General features: G+C 49.2%; 1 protein-coding gene across 1 annotated transcript in view; it reads right to left on the reverse strand.

The window, feature by feature from the left end:
• Positions 1 to 11,601: 11,601 nt before the first annotated feature.
• Positions 11,602 to 20,744, reverse strand: part of DDX51 (DEAD-box helicase 51) — a 208,591-nt gene continuing 199,448 nt past the window's right edge. Inside the window, exon 15 of the mRNA XM_069619898.1 lies at positions 11,602 to 12,193. Within this exon, the coding sequence (XP_069475999.1) occupies positions 12,167 to 12,193 (27 nt within the window). The 3' untranslated portion in view covers positions 11,602 to 12,166. The remainder of the gene's footprint in view (positions 12,194 to 20,744) is intronic.

Raw genomic sequence — 20,744 nt, forward strand, 5'->3', positions numbered from 1 at the left:
TACGTCGTTGGACCATCCCATCGAAAGAACGTTACCAGGTAAGAGAGTAACTTGTTCTTCGAGGGGATTGGGTCCTCCGACGTATTCCAAATCTATGACAGACTCCCAAAGCAGTACCAACGTAAGGAGGTGGGAAAAGAATTTAGAATATAGAAATTTAGAATGCCCAATCAAATTGCAGAGTAAAGGACCGCCTTGCCAAGAGCCAGATCCTGCCCACGGATAGAATCGAGGGAGTAGTGACGTACAAAAGTATGGACCAAAGCCCAGGTGGCTGCATCACAGATGTTACTAATAGGAACACCCCTCTGCAGGGCAGTAGAGGCAGCCATACCCCTGGTAGAATGGGCCCGCAAGCCTACCGGAGGGTCCTTACCCGCCAAGCGGTAACATTCAGAAATTGTCAAGATAATACATCGAGACAAAGTCTGCTTAGTAACAGCTTGTCCCAAACGCCTTCTAGCGTAACCAGAGTTGATCGTCCACTCTGACCCGGGACATGCGTGAAATATAAAAGCTTAAAGCACTCCTAGGATCCAGCCTATGGAGCCTCTCCTCTTTCTTACCAGGACGCGGAGGAGGATAAAATGCCGGAAGAATAACCTTATGACCTAAATGAAATTCCGACACCACCATCGAAAGAAAGGAAGGACGAACTCTAAGGACAATGCTGTCCTTATGAAACACAGTGAAGGGTGGCTTAACTGAAAGTGCCTGTAACTCACTCACTCTGCGAGTGGAAGTGACCGCAACTAAAAATACAGTTTTAAGGGTCAACAGTATCAAAGGACAAGAATGCAAAGGCTCAAAGGGAGCACCCATTAGAAACTTGAGAACAAGGTTCAGATCCCAACCGGGAACCTGGAACGGTGATGGAGGGAATACATTAGTGAGCCCTTTCAGAAACTGAGAAATTAAAGGGATTTTAAAATAAGAACACTCCTCAGACGAGCGCTTAAATATAGACAGCGCCGCCAGGTAACCTTTAACGGTACCCACTTGCAGGTCCTTGTGGGCCAAAGAAAGCAAAAAAGACAGAACCACAGGAATGTCACATGAAAAAGGATCCACATTCTTAACCCTGCACCAGTCACAGAACTTTCTCCAACGGCAACAGTACAGGGACTTTGTTGCCGGCCTTCTGGCCGAAAGCAACACCTCCAACACGTCTTCAGGGAGGTCCCAATCCTTATAGCTCAACCTTTCAGAAGCCAAGCGTGAAGGTTGAGTGATCTGACCTCTGGATGGAGAACCTGACCCCTCTCCCGTGAGAGCAGATCGTCTTGGTAGGGAAGACGACGTGGAGGGCAGATGGACAAGTAGAGAAGTACCGGGTACCACGTCCTCCTGGCCCATGCCGGAGCAATGAGGATCATCCGGGAACCGAACCTCCACAACTTCCGCAGCACTTGCGGGATGACGGGGACTGGAGGAAATGCATACAGCAGTGGGAATGACAACTCCACCACGAACGCGTCTCCTAAGGCTCCTCTTGGAAGAAATTCCCACGAGCAGAACCTTTCGCACTTCCGGTTGACACTGGAGGCGAAGAGATCCACTTGAGGGGTCCCCCAAAGGGCGAAGATCTCCAGGAGAATCTCCTGAGCCAACTCCCACTCATGAGAGATCGCGCTCTGCCTGCTCAGAGCATCCGCCGTCTCGTTTTCGTCTCTGGCCAGATGAACTGCCGAGACCGAAATCTCCTGCTGGATTGCCCAGAACCAGAGCTGCATCGCCTCCCTGCACAGAGGAAATTACCCTGCCCCCCCTTTTTGTTGAGGTAGTGCATGGCCACTGTGTGGTCTGTCAGGATCAGGACATTCTTTCCTCGCACAGTTGGCAGAAAAGCCTTCAGGGCAAGCCTGACGGCCCTCAGCTTCAACAGATTCATATGGAGTCTGGACTCCGACGGAGACCAACGACCGCTGACTGTCAACTCGTTGGCATGAGCTCCCCATCCTGTGAGGGATGCGTCCATCACGATCGTCACCTCCGGCCAGGTTAGCCAAAATGGAGCCCCCTTCATCAGATTGCCTTCGACGGCCCACCACAGAAGGTCCCGGGCGACTGACGGCGGAACTTGAACGGGGTCAGACATCCTGCCGGAGGACTGTGACCACTGGAGTTTGAAAGCCCATTGCAAAGATCTCATCCGCAAACTGGCCTCTGGCACCAGAAGAATGCAGGATGCCATGAGGCCGAGCAACCTCAAGAACTCGAACGCTGGGAGACTCTGGGCATGTTGAAACTTGTGCACTATCTGCTGAATATGAGCCCTCACCTGGGGAGGAAAACACTGCCCCAGGGATATGTCGAGCACTGCTCTGATGTACTTGAGCCGCTGTGTTGGCGTCAAATGGGACTTCTTTAAATTGAGGGAGAAGCCCAGCCTGTGAAGGGAGTGGCAGGTGACTGACAGATGATCCAGGACTTCGGGAGAGCGCGCCCTGATCAACCAATCGTGTAGGTAGGAGTAGACATTAATCCCCCCCTTTCCTGAGATACGCTGCCACCACCACCATGAGCTTGGTGAAGACCCTCGGTGCGGAGGTCAATCCGAACGGCAGAACCGGAAACTGAAAGTGCGAGTCGCCAACCGCGAACCTCAGGTGCTTGGGGTGGATTGGCACATGAAAATAAGCGTTCTTGAGGTCTAGAGACACCAACCAGTCCTGGAGTTGAAGGGCCTGGAGGGCTTGAGAAAGAGTAACCATCTTGAACTTGTCCTTCCGAAGGAGCTTGTTCAAACCGCGCAAGTCCATGATGGGTCTTAATCCCCGGTCTTTCTTTGAAATCAAAAAATAAGGGGAATACCATCCCTTGTTCCTCTCCGTTACAGGTACCAGTTCTATGGCACCTTTCTCCAGCAGGGATTGAATTTCCTGCGCAAGGAGCGGATCCGAACTCTTCAAAGAGAGGTTCCCTGGTGGATTGTCATGAGGCCTCTCCCGGAAAGGAAGACAGTAGCCGTGGGCTATGATCTCCAGAACCCACACATCTGAAGTAATGGCCCACCATTCTACCAGATGCTGCGCCAGACTTCCCCTCCCCCCCACCACTGGCGAAGCACGAGCCTCATGACTGAGCAGAAGCGGCTGCGGCGTTGCCCGAGGGCAAAGAGGCAACTGCCCAAGCGGCCTAGACACCTCGAGTACCTTGTTTTCCACCTCTGGCACTCCTACGGTGGCCCCTTTGACTAGCAGCTCCTCTCGCTTTACTAAAGGATGAGTAATAACGAAAGGAACCTCCCCTCCATTGCTGTCTCCTAGGATGAAAAGGGAGAGGTTGGCGAACTGCAGCGCTCAACAACTTCGCTGCAGCTTTTGAATTCTGCAACCTCTCAAGGCTCTCGTCAGCCTTGCTGTCAAACAGATGGACACCATCAAAGGGAATGTTGAGAAGCCGAGATTGCACATCAGGAGCAAACCCTGACTTCCGCAACCATGCAAACCTGCGTATCATGGTGCTCGCAGCCATGGACCGACTGACACAGTCTGCCGTGTCCAAACCCGACTGAACGGCTTCACACATGGCATCCTTGCCATCCTGCCCGAGGGCTAGCAAACCATCCCGTTCCTCCCCTTCAGGAATATGCTCAGCCCCCAAAGATGCACAATTCCACAGAGTGTGAGTGAATCTTGCCAAGGCAGAAACGGAGTTGGCTGCTTTCAAAGCCATACCCCTAGATGAAAATACCTTCTTCGCCCAACCATCAAAGCGCTTATCGTCCCTATCAGGAGGGATGATAGGGAACGCAGCCTGCTTTGCGGGGGCCGTAGCCGCCTGCACCACCAAACTCTCCAGAGTAGGGTGTGTCGACAAGTAGCAGGGGTCACTACTGGCTGGACGGTATTTTTTTGGAAGCAATTTATTCACTGCCGGGAGACTCTCCGGAGCAGCCCAACCCGCCGCCAGCCTTCTTTGCAAAGCGATATGAAATGGCAACACCGGTTCAGTGGGTGGACCTTGGTCCAGGATGTCCGTCAGATCATCCTGATCAAAATCAACTGGTAGAGCAGACCACCCCAAGTATTCAGTCACCCTCGACATGAGACGCCTATAAGAGGATTTGGCATGTGTCCACAGCTCAGGCCAACCAAACTCCATCTCCGGAGAGGTGTCAAGACCACTCGCATCATGCAGGGACTGACGGAGTTCCTCCAACTGACTGTGCACAGACAAGGTAATCAGGAACATCAGGAGGCACAACCGACTCCTGCTCAGACCCTTCCTCCACCTCTGAAATATAATCCAAAGGTTGGAACAAATCCAATCTGGGAGGAGGAACAGAATAGGGCTCAAGAACAGGCCTCAGAGATTTGCTGAGAGCCTTCCTCGGGATTTTCCACAGCCCTCCGGGGCACCTCCAGCAAACTCTCCACAAACAGCGTTGAGGCCGCCGATGGATTCGGGGTCGACGTCGACCGAGGCGTTGACAACCTCTTCGAGGCCGGAGCGTCGAGAATGTCCCTCGACGGACACTGCGCCGATGGCGTCAATGCCTTCCTCGAAGGCTTCACAGGTTCCGACGGTCTCGACGGTGTCGAGGACCGGGACCTGGCACGGCTATGGCTATCTCCCTTGTCCGAGTGGGACCTCGACGGCTCCCAATGATCGCACTGACCGCCCAAGCCTGTTCCTTTCCGGCTTCTTTCAAAGGCGCGGACGGAACTGTGCCTTGTGATTCGAAAATCGCTGAAATCTGCCGGCGGAATTAATCCTATTCGGCCGGCGACAAAGACTTGGTGGGACAAGTTATCCGTCTAGCTGAGTCCTTCTCCGACGAAGACAGGGAAGGCGACCGGTGACATCGCTTCCTAGAATGCCTTGACGAGGCAGAGGAATGGCGGGAACCACTCCTAGACCGAGCCCTGGACTTTCGCCGACGCGGAGAGTCACCCCTCGAGTCATCAGTCGAAAGCCCAGCAGACTTCGACTTATGGGGCTTAGACACCCTACCTACCCTCAATTTCTTCTTCCGTTCCCAATAGGCCTTAGATGTCAGGGACTGACACTCCTCGCAGTCGTCGGTGGCGTGGCTTTCGCTGAGACACCAAAGGCAGATGTCATGCGGGTCCGTGATGTACATCTTTGACCCGCAGTCCCGACACTTCTTAAAACCCTACTTCGGGGTAGTAGAAGACGACCAAGACCTATTCGCACAGACGAATCGAGCACGCCAAGATTCCAAAGCAAACACGTACGGGCTCACTCTACTAGGTGTGTGGCTGCCTCCACTGCCCTACAGAGGGGTGTTCTGATTCGCAATATTTGCAAAGAAGCCACACGGGCCTCTGTCCATACTTTTGTGAGACACTATTCCTTGGACTCCATCCATGGGCAGGATTTGGCCTTTGGTAAAGCAGTCCTTTATTCAGCAATTTGATTGGGCATTCTAAAATTATAAATTGTAAATTCTTTTCTCACCTCCAGACGTTGGCACTGCTTTGGGAGTCTGTCACAGATGTGGAATACGTCAGAGGACACAATCCCCTCGAAGAACAAGTTACTTACCTCATCTGGTAATGTTCTTTCGATGGGATATTCCTCCGACGTATTCCACATCAAACCCTCCCAGCCTGCCCCACTACAAAGAATTTCTTATGCGATTGCAGCTTCCGTTTCTGCAAGGCTTTCTGCAGTCATACTGGCAGGAGATTGGTGCCACACGTTCTGTGAAAAAACTACAACTGAGGCTACGGGTGCCCTGCATCCTATATATAACATCCGGTGATGTCGACCCTTGACGGAGGCCCTTGAGGAACAACGTATCGACGTCATCGACGCAGGACGCCCTCTGCCGAAGATTTTCTGAAGCAGCACAGCTGTGGTCATCACCTGTCATAGATGTGGAATATGTCAGAGGACACAATCCCCTCGAAATAGCTGTGTTATAAAGACGCACCTCATCAATATGGTCAGGAGGAAAAAGAGTGGGGGTGCAAGGCCCTAACGACAGTCTAACTCGCTTTCCTAGTTCTGCCATGACCGCTGGGGCTAACATGGAGCCATCCGAAAGCGAGTTGTTGAAACAATCATCCGGCTTTGGTACCTGAGAGAGGTTAATAGAGTTACCTGGGATGTGGCAGGCATGTCCTGTACCGGGAAGTCTACCTCACAGACCTCATGTAAAGAGCAAGTTAAGCATTCCTTTTGAATGACGAGGCATGAGGTACCTGAGCACAGGCAAAGCCGGATGCAGGGACAACACCACTGGAAAGCGATAGCGACTTTTTGGTTGTCACTGTCACCTCGCAGCTCGGTGTGTCAGCAGCACTGCCAGACTTGAACCTGGGTGTCAACGCCAAATCATTAGATAGACTGTCGAGGTGCACAGTGTCTTGGAGAACTAAAGAGTCTACTTTGGGTTCTGAAACAAGGTTTCTACCACTCCGTCCTCTGACCATGATGTACCAAGGAAGTGGGACTAGCTACAGAGACCCCTTTAAATAAAAAAATTGTGTTTTTCATTTTTTTATTATTAGAATCGAGTTGCAGTAGTTAACGTAGACACTATGCTTAGGTCCGTGTGAGGCCCTTAATCAAAATGACATTAGTAGAAACACGACTATATTCAGATGAAAAACTAAGGTCATTGATTTTCGTTGCTCGTGAAAAACTTGTGAACCACAAACGAAAGCTCCAAACGAGTAGTTGGTTGTTGTAACTAGGTTCCCACGGGGTCCTATTCCAAAATCAACTATAACAGTAGCACCACAAACTGGACACAAACAGCCTCACCAATACGTGTTATGAACCACCGTGCAACAAAAATGTAGTTGCTGCAGTTGGTTCGCATGACTGCAGAGTCAAACACTCATTTTTGTTGCAAAAAGACCGAGTAAACCGCAATGTAAAATAAAGTTCATGTTATAGTACAAAAGATTGACACAAGCAACTTTAAAGAGATGACCCCCACACCCAGAGATTCCATTGAGTCGTCTCACTGTTTAAGTATGCTGGGCAGGGGTTCAGTGCGGTACAAGTAACGCCCTGTGTTTGCTTTAGAAACTAGTTAGGTTTATTGAAAATCACAGTTGTTAAAGATACCACGAGACGTGGGGGCAAAGTAACAACATAATCAACAGCAGCTGGAACCAACAGCTGCTCTCACTTACAACCTTTGGTTGCTTACGAATCCCCAGCTGAGCAATGCAGCAGGAGTTTGAATGCTGTGATTCTTACCGTAACCATAGGCAGAGACTAAAGACTGACAGCAACTGTGTTGACAACTAGAGAGACGAAATAAAATACAATAAGAAGATCCCGCACACAGCCGACGCTGCATAACAGCCAAACAGGCACTACTGGGCACTTCCTCTGTGTGCGTGCGTGCCTGCCTCTTTGTAGTGCTGGCTACGGTAGGTGGGGCTGGTGCTAAAGTAAAAAACTAAAATAAACATACTTTAGCAAGAACTCCTTAAGTGTGGGTGATGTTATTTAGAAAGGGATTATTAAGAAGTCCAATAAAGTCATTCACTGCCAAAGAGGAGCTGAAATTCACTAAGAATACCATTCAAAGTCCACGAGGGAGAGATCACGGTGACAGCTCCCACAGCCAAACAGGCACTTCTGGGCACTTCCTCTGTGCGCACGCACGTGCCTCTTTGTAGTGCTGGCTACGGTGAGTGGGCAGAGCTGGTGCGCCAAAGAGGAGCTGAAATTCACTGAGAATATAATTCCACTAGGGAGAGATCACGGCGACAGCTCCCACAGCCAAAAAAAGCACTTCTGGGGAAGGTGAGGAAAGGTAGAATGCACCGGAGGAGGTGGCGATGATAGTTGGCAAAGTCTGTGATGTGTGGAGAGAAATAGAGAAGTCCGAGATGAACCCAAGATTGTTTGCCTCACAAGTGGGTGAGGGGAGGGGACCCAAGGGGGCTGGGCAGAGAGTGGGGGGGGAGAAGGAGCGGGTGTCCCAATGAGAAGGATCTCTATCTTATTGGCATTAAGGCAGAGATCACTGACAGAGCACCATGATTGAATAGCAGTCGGGTATGAGAAAGGAGGGGGAGGAAGTAGAGTATGGCAGCCTGAAGGAGAGCTGTGTGTCATCTGCATAACACTGAAAATGAGGGGAGAAGGTGGAGATCAAATGGGCAAATGGGCCAGGTAGATGTTGAAGAGTCATGGCAATAGGATAGAGCCCTGAGGGCAGCACTGGTAGAGGGTGAGGTGGAGGAGAGAAAAAGACCCATTTGCACTTGTGAGGGTCTGTCTGAAAGGAAGGAAGTCGACAGTGCCGGTCTGTAATGCCTAGGGTATCATGGAGCCGGTTTATGAGGATGGAGTGGTTGACTGTGTCAAAGGAAGAAGAAAGATTGAGGAAGATCAGAACAGATGGAGTGTTAAGAGTCCAGGTGTTCACTGGTGTTCAGGAGAGATGTTTCCGTGCCTCTGGATGCCCTGAAACCAGACTGGTGGTCACGGAGGCAGCCATCCGTTTCAGTGTAGAGGGTCAGTTGGGGGATGACCAGCTTCTCCATGACTTTTCCCAAAAAAGGGGTGATGGAGATAGGGCAGTAGTTAGCCGAGCAAGAAGGGTCAGCAGACTGCTTTTTTATGAGAGGGTGCACAAGAGACTGCTTAAGAGGTTGAGGGAAGGAGCCAGTGGCAGAGGAATGTTTGTAGAGGTCTGCCAAGGCTGGAGCAAGAGAGGCAATGTTGTCCTTGATGGTTCTGGAGGAGCGGGAGAGGAGACTTTCATAGAGCGGACAACTCTAGAGATCTTATCTGGTGCAATGGGTGGCCAAGAGAGGAGCGGGAGATGGCGGCCAAGGGAGGCAAGAGAAGGGGGCATTGGAGCAGATGACAGAGGACGGGATTTCCAGAATTCTGGAGGAGAAGTAGGCAGCCAGTGCAGTGCAGAGGGCCTGGGAGGAGGAGAAGGAGAGAAGTTCCTTGCAGATTTTAAAAAGTTCAGCTGTGTTATTGGTGACTCCAGAGTTGCAGGCTTGGACATGAGCCCTCTTCCTGGAGCAGATGGTGAGACAATAAAGCCTTTGGAGTAGGCAGGAGAACAGTTTCTCAGAGGATGAGCTAGATGCCTGCCACTTCATCTCTGCAGCTTTACACTTGCATTTCAGAGCTGCCAAGTCGAAGTTATACCAAGAGTTGCATTTGGAGGCAGGCTTCATGTGGATCCTCATGACGGAGGCAAGGATGTCCATGGTGTTAAGAGATAGGGAGACAGAGGTTAGTTAGAAGAGTCAGAAGGAGAGTCAAGTGAAGGGAGAGGAGGAGGGATGAAGGAAGAGGCAAATACAGCGACTGACACGCTTCATCAGTTGAATAACGGGGAAGGAGACTGGCAGTGCGGGCAGAGGCATCAAAAGACAGGGGAGGTCAAGGTGGGGAGAGAGGTCAGATCAGGAGAGCGGTAGTAAGAGGGTTAGAGAATGGGGTGTCTGTTGCGATTAGAACATCCAAGGTGTGTCCGGCAGAGTGAGCTGGGTCAGAGGGAAGGATATTGAGGGAAAGAGTCAGCAAGATTGTGAAAGCATACAGTAGCCACATCAGGAGAGTCGAGATGGATGTTGAAGTCCCCAATGAAGATACGTTTGGGGGAGGAGGCAAGAAGAGAGGAGGACAGGTCCGCCCATTCTCAGAGGAAGAGGAAGGTCGTTCCGGGGGGCCTGTAGATGGTGGCGAGAGTAAGAGAGAAGGTAGGCGATACAGATAGCCTGTGGTGATGTGGAGGAGTGCAGCAAAACAGGCCGCCAACCTCTCCAACAGATGAGTGTTCGCTGAGAGGGCCACAAGCAGCTGTCCCCAACAGCACTCCAGATGCAGGTGATGAGAATACGCTGCGGGAACCAGTCGCAGCTGGAGCCAGGGGAGAAACCCTATTTGAGATGGGACTACCAGCACCAGAGCTGTGAGAAGGCAGGAGGGAACTGGGAAAAGGAAAGGGAGGAACAAAAATCAAAAGGGGAAAAACAATGAACAAATCTAATTAACATGAAAAAGGCCTCAGTACGACCAGTGCAGAGAAAACACTGGCAGGCAAGGCTCATGGAAGTGCTGCATGTTAAATGGAAAATATTTTTGGCTAAACAAAAAGGTTACAGTGCCATTCTCCTGGTACGGAGCTCCCAAATGTATTAAAGAAAGTGCTTAGGATGTAGGAGGAAGACATCTGCTAACATCACTGACATACTGATGGGCAATAGAATACACAAAAAAACTGAAGGAAGCTGTGACTGGTTAAGAGCGATAACAAGGCACTGGGCCACTGACAACTTCCAGCCCTGAACAAAGCCGGCCACCTTGGCGCTTCAAAGTAAAGAACAGTGCAAGTGAGAGGGCACAAAAGAACGAAAACAGAAGTCACCCCTTCAAGCCCTATACGTCACCAGTAATCGAACCTTGAAAATACCAAGAATGTCACTCCGTATCTGCCATGCCTGGAGGGAAGCGCATAAACATATTGGCCGGAGAGCAAAACCAACACTAGCCCAACCCATATGGTACAACACACACCTCTCAGAAATACAGAGAATGGGCTGTTTCGAAAACTGGAAAAGCGAGGGATAACCACACTGGCACAAGTGATCCAAGAGGGACGCATACTAGAATTCAATACTCTCCACGACAGATTTGGTCTGAGACCGATGGACCGGTTCTGGCACGCACAGCTGGCTCAGGCCATACACACCCAATTCCCAGACATATCCACTATTCCCCTCTGCTCCCCCCAGAGACCAACACTCTTCTGCAACGTATCCCATCCAAAGTCACCTCTACGCTTTACCAAGCCCTCAACTCTTTCGGAACTAAAGAACTCACTAAGCTGAAAGGGATCTAGACTACCTTGTACCGGAAGATTGGGTGGACGCACGGATGTTCCCCCGAGAGATAGGTATCAAAGCCAAACTCAGACTGATACAACTCAGAATACTCAACCGCTCCTACTACCCTCGCACAGCCCTCGCCAGATGGGGAGGGACCGGAGATGTGACATGTCTCCGATGCAAACGGGAGACGGGCACCTTTTTTCACATGATATGGGACTGCAAGGTGCTACAAACCTTCTGGGAGAAATGCATCAATATAGTGTCCAACATACTAGGAGCACCAATTCCGAAGGACCCCAAAATGATACTCTTGGGAATCTGGGGGGAGGTCGACCTCACCAAACATGAAAAGTCGTTCCTAGCGATTGCACTGGGAGCAGGGAAACGGCTGACCGCTGCAACCTGGGGCTCGGCAGACTCTATATGCTTGAATCGCTGGATCAATGAACTGATCAGGTGTGCATCTATGGAACGCTGCATCTACAACGCGCAGGGCTTCCCCCGAAAATTTGAAAAGATATGGGGGAAATGGCTAGACATGTACTGAGAGATACCCCCTTCTCCCCACCCTCCCATCTCCCACTACCCCACTTTTCTCCCCCCTTTCCCCCTCTCCTCATCCAGGGACATACCACATTGCCAGAACTACCGCCCTTTTTCTGACCATCAGGTGTACTCAGGACACCCCTATGATTTTGTTTACCGCCATAATTTTTCTTTTCTGATGAATGCCTATGTTTATGATGTTTGTTGTTTAAACTCAAATAAACAGTTATAAAAAAAATATTAAAAAAAGACATACTGCTGAAAAAAAAATACAATTTATTTAAAGGCAAAAACCTCTTCCATACAAACATAGTGACTTGCCCCTGAAGACTTCCTTTGAACGTGGAAATCACTTTGGTATTTTTACAACATCTACATATTTCTTAAAGGGAGGAATTGGGGGGTGTTGTGTGTCCCCAAACTTCGACTACAACTGAAATTTAAATAAACACTCCCGGCACTGAATGAGTTAACTGTCCACTTTTTAGGAGGATACAAATATGGTGTACAGTCCTCTTCATAAAGCCTCAGGATGAAAAAGCTCCAGCACACGCTTCTCCTTCACTGTTACTTGTGTCAATCCTTTCCGAAATCTCTTTGAGTAATGAGCAGTAACATTTTGCAGCCTTTTTGCTAGAGGAAAAGGCAAATTCTGCATAGATGTCCCGTAGCGAAGGATGCAACTCTGGTCTTAGTAACTTAGGGAAGGTGGCAAGAAAGAATGCACCACATCTGATGTGGTCTTGACCTTGTGCTTCAGTTTTTACTCGATTTTCCCACTGCACAGTAAATCGTAACTCCACTCGTCTCACTGGCCGGCTGCGTCACACTCGCTTCTTCGCACGCTCATCCTGTGTACCACAAAAAAGATAAATCACACAAGAAGCTGAGAAATACTTCTGAGAGTTTCTTTCACCAAGCAACTGGGATAATGGTTCGCTTGAACGACAGTTTGATCATTACAGAAGTGGGGAGAATTAGCTCACATGCAATACCAACAGGTTTATTATAGCTTTCAATTCTCAGTGTCTACAATAAACATTTGATGGTCTATGCCAAAACATATATAAAAAGGTACAAACTTGTCCCCTGTTGAACAACAGCCCACCCTGCTATTCACCATCATATGAACATCAAATATCCCCAAGGAACAAAAAAACATTCTTTAGATCACAGTATTTTCCAAGATATAATTAACATTTTGAAAAATACACACTATATATTACAAAAGCATTATTAATGAGGACCTTATGATTGCTTAGCACTGGACATATTAGGTGCTCAACATCAATGTTATTTATTTTTGTAATTGTTTTATGGATTATATAATCTAAAATAAATGTATCGACTCCATGCCTTTCATCTATTTTTTTTTAAATTGTATTGTGCATTGGTAAGGCGCTTATACAGCAAGAAATTGTGTTTCAAAGCGCGCACAGGGCGAGGGGAGGGAACATGGGACAAAGGCAATGGGATACAATAATGGACATGATAGAGGTGGTCCTACTAGGCCTTGTGAGCATTTGGATTGTGCAAGTGCAAAGAGAGGGAGGGGAAGGGGGTGGAGGGGTAAGTGCTAGGAAATTCCCCAAAGGGGGAAGTGCCAGGGAGTGAGTTGGCCGGAACTGGTAAGTGCTTGGCAGAGGTCACATAGTAAAGAGTGGTCATCTGCGGATACAGTAAGTGCAGTCCTGTGAGGGAACACAGGACAGTGGGTGCCCAACAGCAAGTGTTGGGAGCAGGAGGGGCTGACGGCAATTGTGAGGAAGGCCCGGACCCAGAAGGATACATAAGGGCCAGGGCCACCAATCTCAGCGACTGAGGGGTTTAGCACGGGGGGGGGTTAGGGGAAGGAAGAGCAAAGTCTTGAGGTGGTTCAGGAATTTGAGGAGATCCGGCTAAAGATGAAGGGGGAGGCTGTTCCAGAGGAGCGAGCCAGCCGAGGAAAGCGATCGGCCTCCAGTTCTCTGCTTAGAGAAGTGCTTGACACACAGAGTTGGAGCCGGAAGAACGTAAAGATCCGTGGGGAGAGTAAGTATCTGGCGAGAGCAAGTTGTATGGCCATGGCCCCAGACAGGCTTATGGATGATGCAGAGAGATTTGAATTCGATCCTTGAAGCAAGTGGGGAGCCAGTGGAGAGATTTTAGGGCTGGAAAGATACCGTCCCTGGGGCTTGAGGCCAAGGATAAGTTTTGCAGTCCTATTCTGGATAAGCTGGAGGGGCAGAGAGAGGAAGAGGGTAGATTAAGGAAGAGGCTGTTGCATTAGTCCAGCCTAGGAGTACCAGGGCTCTAGAGAGATTGAGCTTCTGGGGAGGTGGAGTTGTAAGTGGGCCTTCTTGGCAAGGTTCATGATGTGAGGGTGGGAGGAAAGGAAAGAGGAGTTGAAGAGGACTCTGAGGTGGCCAAAGAGCAGGGAGGAAAGTGGGAGCGGCAATCCCGATAGGAAGAATCTCAGTCTTGCTGACATTGGGGATGAGATTGTTAGAGGCACACCAAGACTCAATATCAGAAAGGCAGTCAGGAATGCTAGAGGAAGTAGCAAGAGTGTCAGAGGGAAGTTTGAAGAAGAGTTGGGTGTCATCTGCATAACACTGGAAGTGGGGGGAGAAGGTGGAGCGTGACAGACATTAAAGCGCCAGGGTGAGAGTTTGGAACCCTGGGGGACGCTAAAGGTGTGGGATAGAGGTGGGAGAGGAGAAAGAGCCCAAGAGAACCTGGGAGGGACGGTCGGTGAGGAAAGAGGTTAACCAATCCAGTGCCCGCTCTGAGATACCAAGGGTATCATGGAGCTGTTTTATGAGGATGGATTGGTTGACCGGATCAAATGCAGAGGAGAGATCAAGTAGAATGAGAACAGTGGGTGAGTTAGAGTACAGCGGTGTGACCAGCCCACAGGTGGTGATGGTCCTGCAGGCAACCAAACAGCTCAGTATGCTGAGTCAGTTGTGGGAGGACCAATTTCTCCAGGTGTTTCCCAAGGAAGGGGGTGATAGAGATGGGGCAATAGTTTGCCAGACATGAGGAGTCGGCAGAAGGCTTTTTTAGGAGGAAGTGCACAAGAGTGCTTCAGGGAAGAGGGGAAAGATACAGTAGTAAGAGTGATTGCAGAAGTCAGCAAGTGCAGGGGCAAGGGAGCCGATGATGTCCTAAATGGTTCTGGAAGAACAGGTGGTGGGGGGCCGGTTTGGAGAAGACCTTCATAGAGAGGACAACCCTAGAGACCTCATCCGATGTGATAGGAAAGAAGGAGGAGAGGGAGGATGGGAGGAAAGGGGTGGCAGGGGGATTGGACGGGGTAAGCAGGAAAGGGGGGGGGTGAGTGCTCAGGATGTCCTGAGTTTTGCAGTGAAGTGGGCGGCCAGTGTAGTGCAGAGGGCCAGAGAGGGAAGAAGCGTGGTGGAGACTGCGGAGGGATTGGCTAGTACCTTGCAGATTTTAAAGAGTTCAGCCGTGTTGTTGGATGCACCAGAGATGCAAGCCTGGATGTGGGCCCTCTTCTTGGAGTGAATGGAGAAATGATATTGCCTTTGGAAAAGGGGATAGGTCAGTTTGTCAGATGATTAGCATGAGGTCTGCCACTTCGGTTCTGCAGCTCTGCATTTGCGCTTCTAGATCAGAATTGTACCAAGTGTTATGCTTGGTGGCAAGCTTCAGGCGAATCCTGGGGCAAGGATATCGAGAGTGATGGTGAGGTGGAGTTTGCTGACAGCATCGTCAGCGGTAGAGTCTGCAGCGGGAATGAGAATGGCAGAGCTGGGGGAGGTGAGGTTAGGGAGCCGAGAGGGCCAAGATGAGAGAGTAGTCTGACCAGGAGAGAGGGGTGATGTGACGGGGAAGAGCAGAGATCAGTGTAGATTAAGGCATCGAGAATGTGTCCAGACGAGTGGGTAGGACCAGAGGGGAGAATAAGGAGGGAGAGCGAGGTGCCAAGGTCACGGATGAGGGGTTGCTGTAATTGAGGAGTCAAGGTGGATGCTGAAGTCACCTAGTAGAAGAAGTTTAGAGGTAGATGACAGAAGAGAGGAGGAGAAATCTGCCCATTATGAGAGGAACAATGTGATGGAGCCAGGTTGTCGATAGATGGTAGCAATGGTCAAGGAGGAGGTAAGAGAGATGACCAGCTTGCAGACCGGGCTCTCAAAGGAGGAGTATGGCTGGGTGGGTATAAGGGAAGAAGGAACCCACTCAGGGAAGATCAGGGCAGCCCCACCGCCATCCCGGTTGGGGTGCGGTCTAGAGATGATTTGTAGCCATCAGAGAGAAGGGAGTCAAAAGCAGTGACTGAGCTGGCCTTGAACCATGTCTCAGTAAGAGCGAGGATGTCTAGGTCAAGCTCTTCAAAGAAGAGGCAGAGTGTTTGATTGCAAAGCAGGTATTTAGCATAGCCAGATGAAGTAGGTCTGTCGTTTAAGGTTTTCCTGTGAGGGGTACTGCGGCGTGGTACCCCAAGCGGAGGAGGGGGGGGCAGAGAGAGAGGAAGGAGTAGCAGGCGCAGGAAGGAAGTTGATGAGATGGCAAGCATTGGTCAAAGAGGAGGAGGTTGGGTTGAGGACATTAATGATACATCTGGATGATTAGAAGCCCGCCAAGAGTACTTCCCATCTAGTTCAACCATTAATGGGTGAGGATAGGACAGGAGAGAGAGTAGAAATAAGATGACGAGTCCAGAGATCTGGAGAGGGAACAGAAAAGAGGATATTGGTGACAATCGGTCTGGAAGTTGCAGTGACTTAGGTATCTGTGATGGGTAGTTCAGGGTTAATGGTCAAGAAATCTTTTTTAAACGTTTTCCTTCCAAACTTTGTGGGAGAAGGGGGATAGGTGATAGTATAGCAGTTAGAATAGATAGAGGAGATGGTGAGTGCCATAGGGGTGGCAGAGAGATGGAGGATAGAATAGGAGGCTGTATCTACAGTTCAATCTGGAGTTTGGGCCAAGAAAGAATCGCATCAAGATGAATTAGTTAGGCGAAAAATAATGTATGAAGCAAACTTAAAATTGAGGCAGGGACATGGTGTTCTCCCATGATGGTAGACCCCAACACACCTAACCCACAACCACCCCCACCCCACACCACCCACACCTTTACCTGTAAATACAAGGACAATATCTGACTGGGGTGCAGCAGTGCTCTTCTAAATGAATCACCTCCACCCACTTCCCAACAGTAATCTAAAAATACAGCGCATTCTGATTCCACATACTACTTCCCCACCCGTGCCAATTCACCTCCATGCATTTTTGGCAATTCCTAACTCCTTGACCTGCCTTCCTCTGAGTGTATACCTGTTTTCCAGCTTCATCCTATCCCTACAATTGCTGCACTTTCTCAACTAACATTTCCTACCTATCTTGAACTGCACCTTTATCAATACGCCTTCCTCATCTTGCTCCTAACCATGTTCACATCATCTTCTCTACCTTCCACAATGCACTTAAGTCACCTCCAACCCTTGTTGTCAGGTTTACATGGGATTTGGAACATAGAACCATGAGAACGGCTAACCCACCTCCCTCACTCCCCCAGGACATTATGGCAGAAACTGAAGATTGGTGCATACAGATAGAGTAGTTGGGGCAGGGCATGTAGGGTGGGAAGGCAAACAGTTGGCACACAAGTTGTAGTGCTCCCTTATAAGATTGATGAGTTGTGTAGAGTATGCTTCTTAAAATGAGACTGCACAAATTAATCTGCACCTGGCAAGGGTGTGTTTAATGACCCCTCTTGCTTTTACATTTACCACCCTGCTTCACTACTGAGTCCATGCACTTTTCATCCTCAACCGCTGCTTCTGTCCTTCAGCCTCGCAGATTGTGTATTTTGGTCTTCCCTCCATGTGTACATACTTTTGGGGTGATTGGAACCCCCTCATTGACCCCCTCTCCTTTCCCTTCCCTACCTCTCCAGGGGTTTCTAGAGTCCCTCCTGTTTCACAAACCCAGCTTGTGCTGGCACAACTGGATTGTTTCTGGCTGCCTCCTAAGACTATGCACCCTGCGGTGTCGGACAGGCTAAGACATATGCCGCAATCTGGGTGGGGCGGAAGGAGGGAGACCAGCTGCCTTACTGCACTATAACCATTCAGGCACTTATTCTCCCTCTCTCATTGCAGAGAGCCTATGCCTACAACCATAGATTGATGCACTGGTCCCACTCCCCCTCCCCTGAAAACCTAGTAGGGATGAGTTGGACTCCCACCTCGCGATTTAAGTGGAAAGAAAACCACTTATCTTCTGGGCACCTCTGAACCCGACTCAGATCCTAGCACCCATGTCATCATTAAAATTCCAAATTCGAAAGTCACTTTCAAACATCATTAGTGTTCATCTCTACCTTCTATACCTGCCACACAAGTTACTCCTCCACATTCTTCCTACCTTACCTCCCACCCACACTAATCTAACAACCTCACTGTTACATTGGTTTTTGTACTACCTTCTGTGGAGGAACTACAACAATTATTGACCTTAAGGTAGGCAAACATATATGAAAAGAAAGAGAATTCAAACCTCTCAAAGGTAGGTAACATGGACAGGGCAAGAAGGCAGAAGTAGCAGGTCAACACAAAGGTACAAAAATTCACCACTACACTGAAAAATATACACATTGTCACACATACAAATCTATCGGGTGAAAGTAGTACTTAAGGTATAATATACAGTATTACAAATATTCTTAGTATATTTTCTTTAAAAACAGCAATGGTCTTAAGGGACTCTCCTTATCCCACCGCCTACGTGGGGGTCCACTACCACAAGCAAGTACCCAACGTAATTTAAAATGGGATGAGGGGAGAACAAGGAAAGCACATAACAAACAGCTAATGCCCCCTCTGGGCCTGCACAATAATGTAGTGTCCCAAAGACAAGCCACCCCCTATTATATATGGTAGGGCCTAGACCAGGGGGCTTAGGACCTACATAGGTAAAGGGTAAGCAGGAAAGCAACCTAGAGACGTTTAACCAGCTGTCATACAGTGTAGAGAAGGAGCCAAGTGCCCCCACCTCAAGCATCACTCCCATGTTGCCTATATGTTGGGAACCAGAGTGTGGAATATGTGCAGTGCCAGTGTAGATGCCAATACCAAGGTGAATCCTGGAAGCAAGGTTCCCACTGAGAAAACCATACCTGCATACACGACAATATGATGGATATTTGAATGAAATCCCAGAGGAAGTGGGAAAAGTGAGCAAAAGGGAAGATTGGTGACATCACACGAAGCAGGGCTGACGCACCCAGAAGAGATGAAGAGGCAAGAGAAAAAGCATTCTATAGGTGTTAAGAAAATGTCTAAGATAAGCAACAGTATGAGATCGAGATGAAGATGTTTATGCTACAGAAACTATGAAAATATCAAGTCCTTTCACACTTGTACAGATGCAAGAAACCCAAGCAGACAAAGGCCCTCATTACAAGTCAGGCGTTAAGGGGTTAACGGCGCCGTCGGCGCTGTTAAACCCTTAACGCCCGATTCACACTTTAACGCCTGCTTTTTGCAGGCGTTAAAGTCCAAGGCGCTAAGCGACCTTGGTGCTAATTACAGCACTGTAATTTACGGTGCCGTAATTAGCGCCTTCCCCATCCCCATTATGCCCAATGGGGCAAAAATGGGAATGGGGAAGGGCAAATGGTGAATGGGGAATTACCGCCCCACTCACCTTGGAATGGGGCGGTAATTCCGCCATCCACCATGGCGGAATCCGGCATGGACCATGGTGCTAATAGCACCATGGTCTACCGCCTGACTTGTAATGAGGCCCAAAGTATTAAGGCTAGCTATGTAGTGAATAGATTGCGGCATACGTCAAATATATATGTATAGAAGTGAATGAAGTATGGACAATTCCACTATGCATTTTAGCAGAGCTGGACCCAGAGAAAGAAAGGCTTTTCCAGGGTGTCGCAGTTGAAAAGCAATTGAATTACAGAGGTGAATCAAAAAGGCGAGGCTGGGCCAGTACCAAGAAGCCAATGCCGCTCTCGGCCTGAAGGATCAGACAGTGGATACAAGTGTGCAAAAAGAACAAACTCCTGTTCAGAAGACAGGCACGAGAACAATGAAGACGTCAGAGGTCCATTAAATAAGAGTATTTTAAATGCAGCAGAACTCTAAAACATGTCACGTTGAGTGAAAATAGATTATCATGACATGCTACGGCAACTCCAGTAGACAGAGTATGCTATACTCCCTCTTTGTGTAACCAATGGGACGTCATGTATTTGCTGACGTTCGTAGTGACCTGCTCTAGAGGAGGGCTTAGTTGTCCCACCTGAGGTTAGAGACGAAATCACTTTCCCAACAAGTATGGAACGTATACCTAGATGTTCCCTCTAACCCCATCATTTTCTCAAATAGGTTTTTATAGTGTACTACGTAGGATGACGTTAGTAATGACAAGTTTTTACTATATAACCTGCTTTTTTTTAATGAAACTTGCTGAGCGAGAAGATCGAGAGAATTGTCTATGTTCGTTATAACTCCCCGTTTAAGACAATTGCAAATAAAACAGATGCGATTTGCCAACTTCCTGAGTTAGTTTGATTATGGATGTTTGAGTATCTTCTGCACCCCCATCCATCTCAAAGTATTGCTACCACGTTTTGACACTCTCCTCCATGCGGGATCACCTCAGACATCCCCCTCTCTAAACCTCTCACAACTTCTCTCACTTGGACTGACCACTTTCTTCTCTCCTCTCATTTGAAACTCTCTATCCCTCAGGCAAAGCCACTCCCACCCAGCACTGCCTCTTACCTTCTCGGGTCATTCGGCCCATGAAGCGTGTGCCAGCGGATGCCTTTGCCTCTACTTTCTCTGCTCCTCTTACTCCTCTGGCCGACTCACACCCTGACACAGCCCTTTCTAATCTGCATCTTTCTATTTCCAACACCCTGGACATCCTTGCCCCTGTCATGAGAATCCGGCTGAATCCTCCCTCTAAGTGCAACTCTTGGTACGATTCCAACCTCGCCGTCCTGAAATGCAAGTGCAGGGTGGCTTAGAAGAAGTGGAGGGCTTTGGGCGCATCCTCTGACAAACTGGCCTGCGGCCTGCTCCAAAGGCAATACAGATTCTGTCCCGACCAATAAGAGAACACACATTCAACCCCGCTCCTCTGCGGGCCTTTAACCATACGGACAAACTCTTAAAATATGCAAGAAACTGGCCAATCCTGTTGCAGTCCCTACCTCTCCTTTTTCCTCCGAGGCCCTCAGTACGGCTCTGGTCACTCACCTCTCTGCTAAAACTCAGGACATGCTGTCCTCCATTTCCTCTTCCTCTCTCTGCCCCCCTTTGGTCATCTCTCCCTCTCCTCCTCCATTCTCCTCTTTCTCTCCGACAACACCGGACGAGGTTTCTAGACAAGTCCGATCTATGAAAGTGTGGTGCAAACAGA

This window comes from Ambystoma mexicanum, chromosome 10, assembly GCF_040938575.1.
Source record: "Ambystoma mexicanum isolate Mex_15411 chromosome 10, UKY_AmexF1_1, whole genome shotgun sequence".
In the NCBI taxonomy this organism is placed as follows: Eukaryota; Metazoa; Chordata; class Amphibia; order Caudata; family Ambystomatidae; genus Ambystoma; species Ambystoma mexicanum.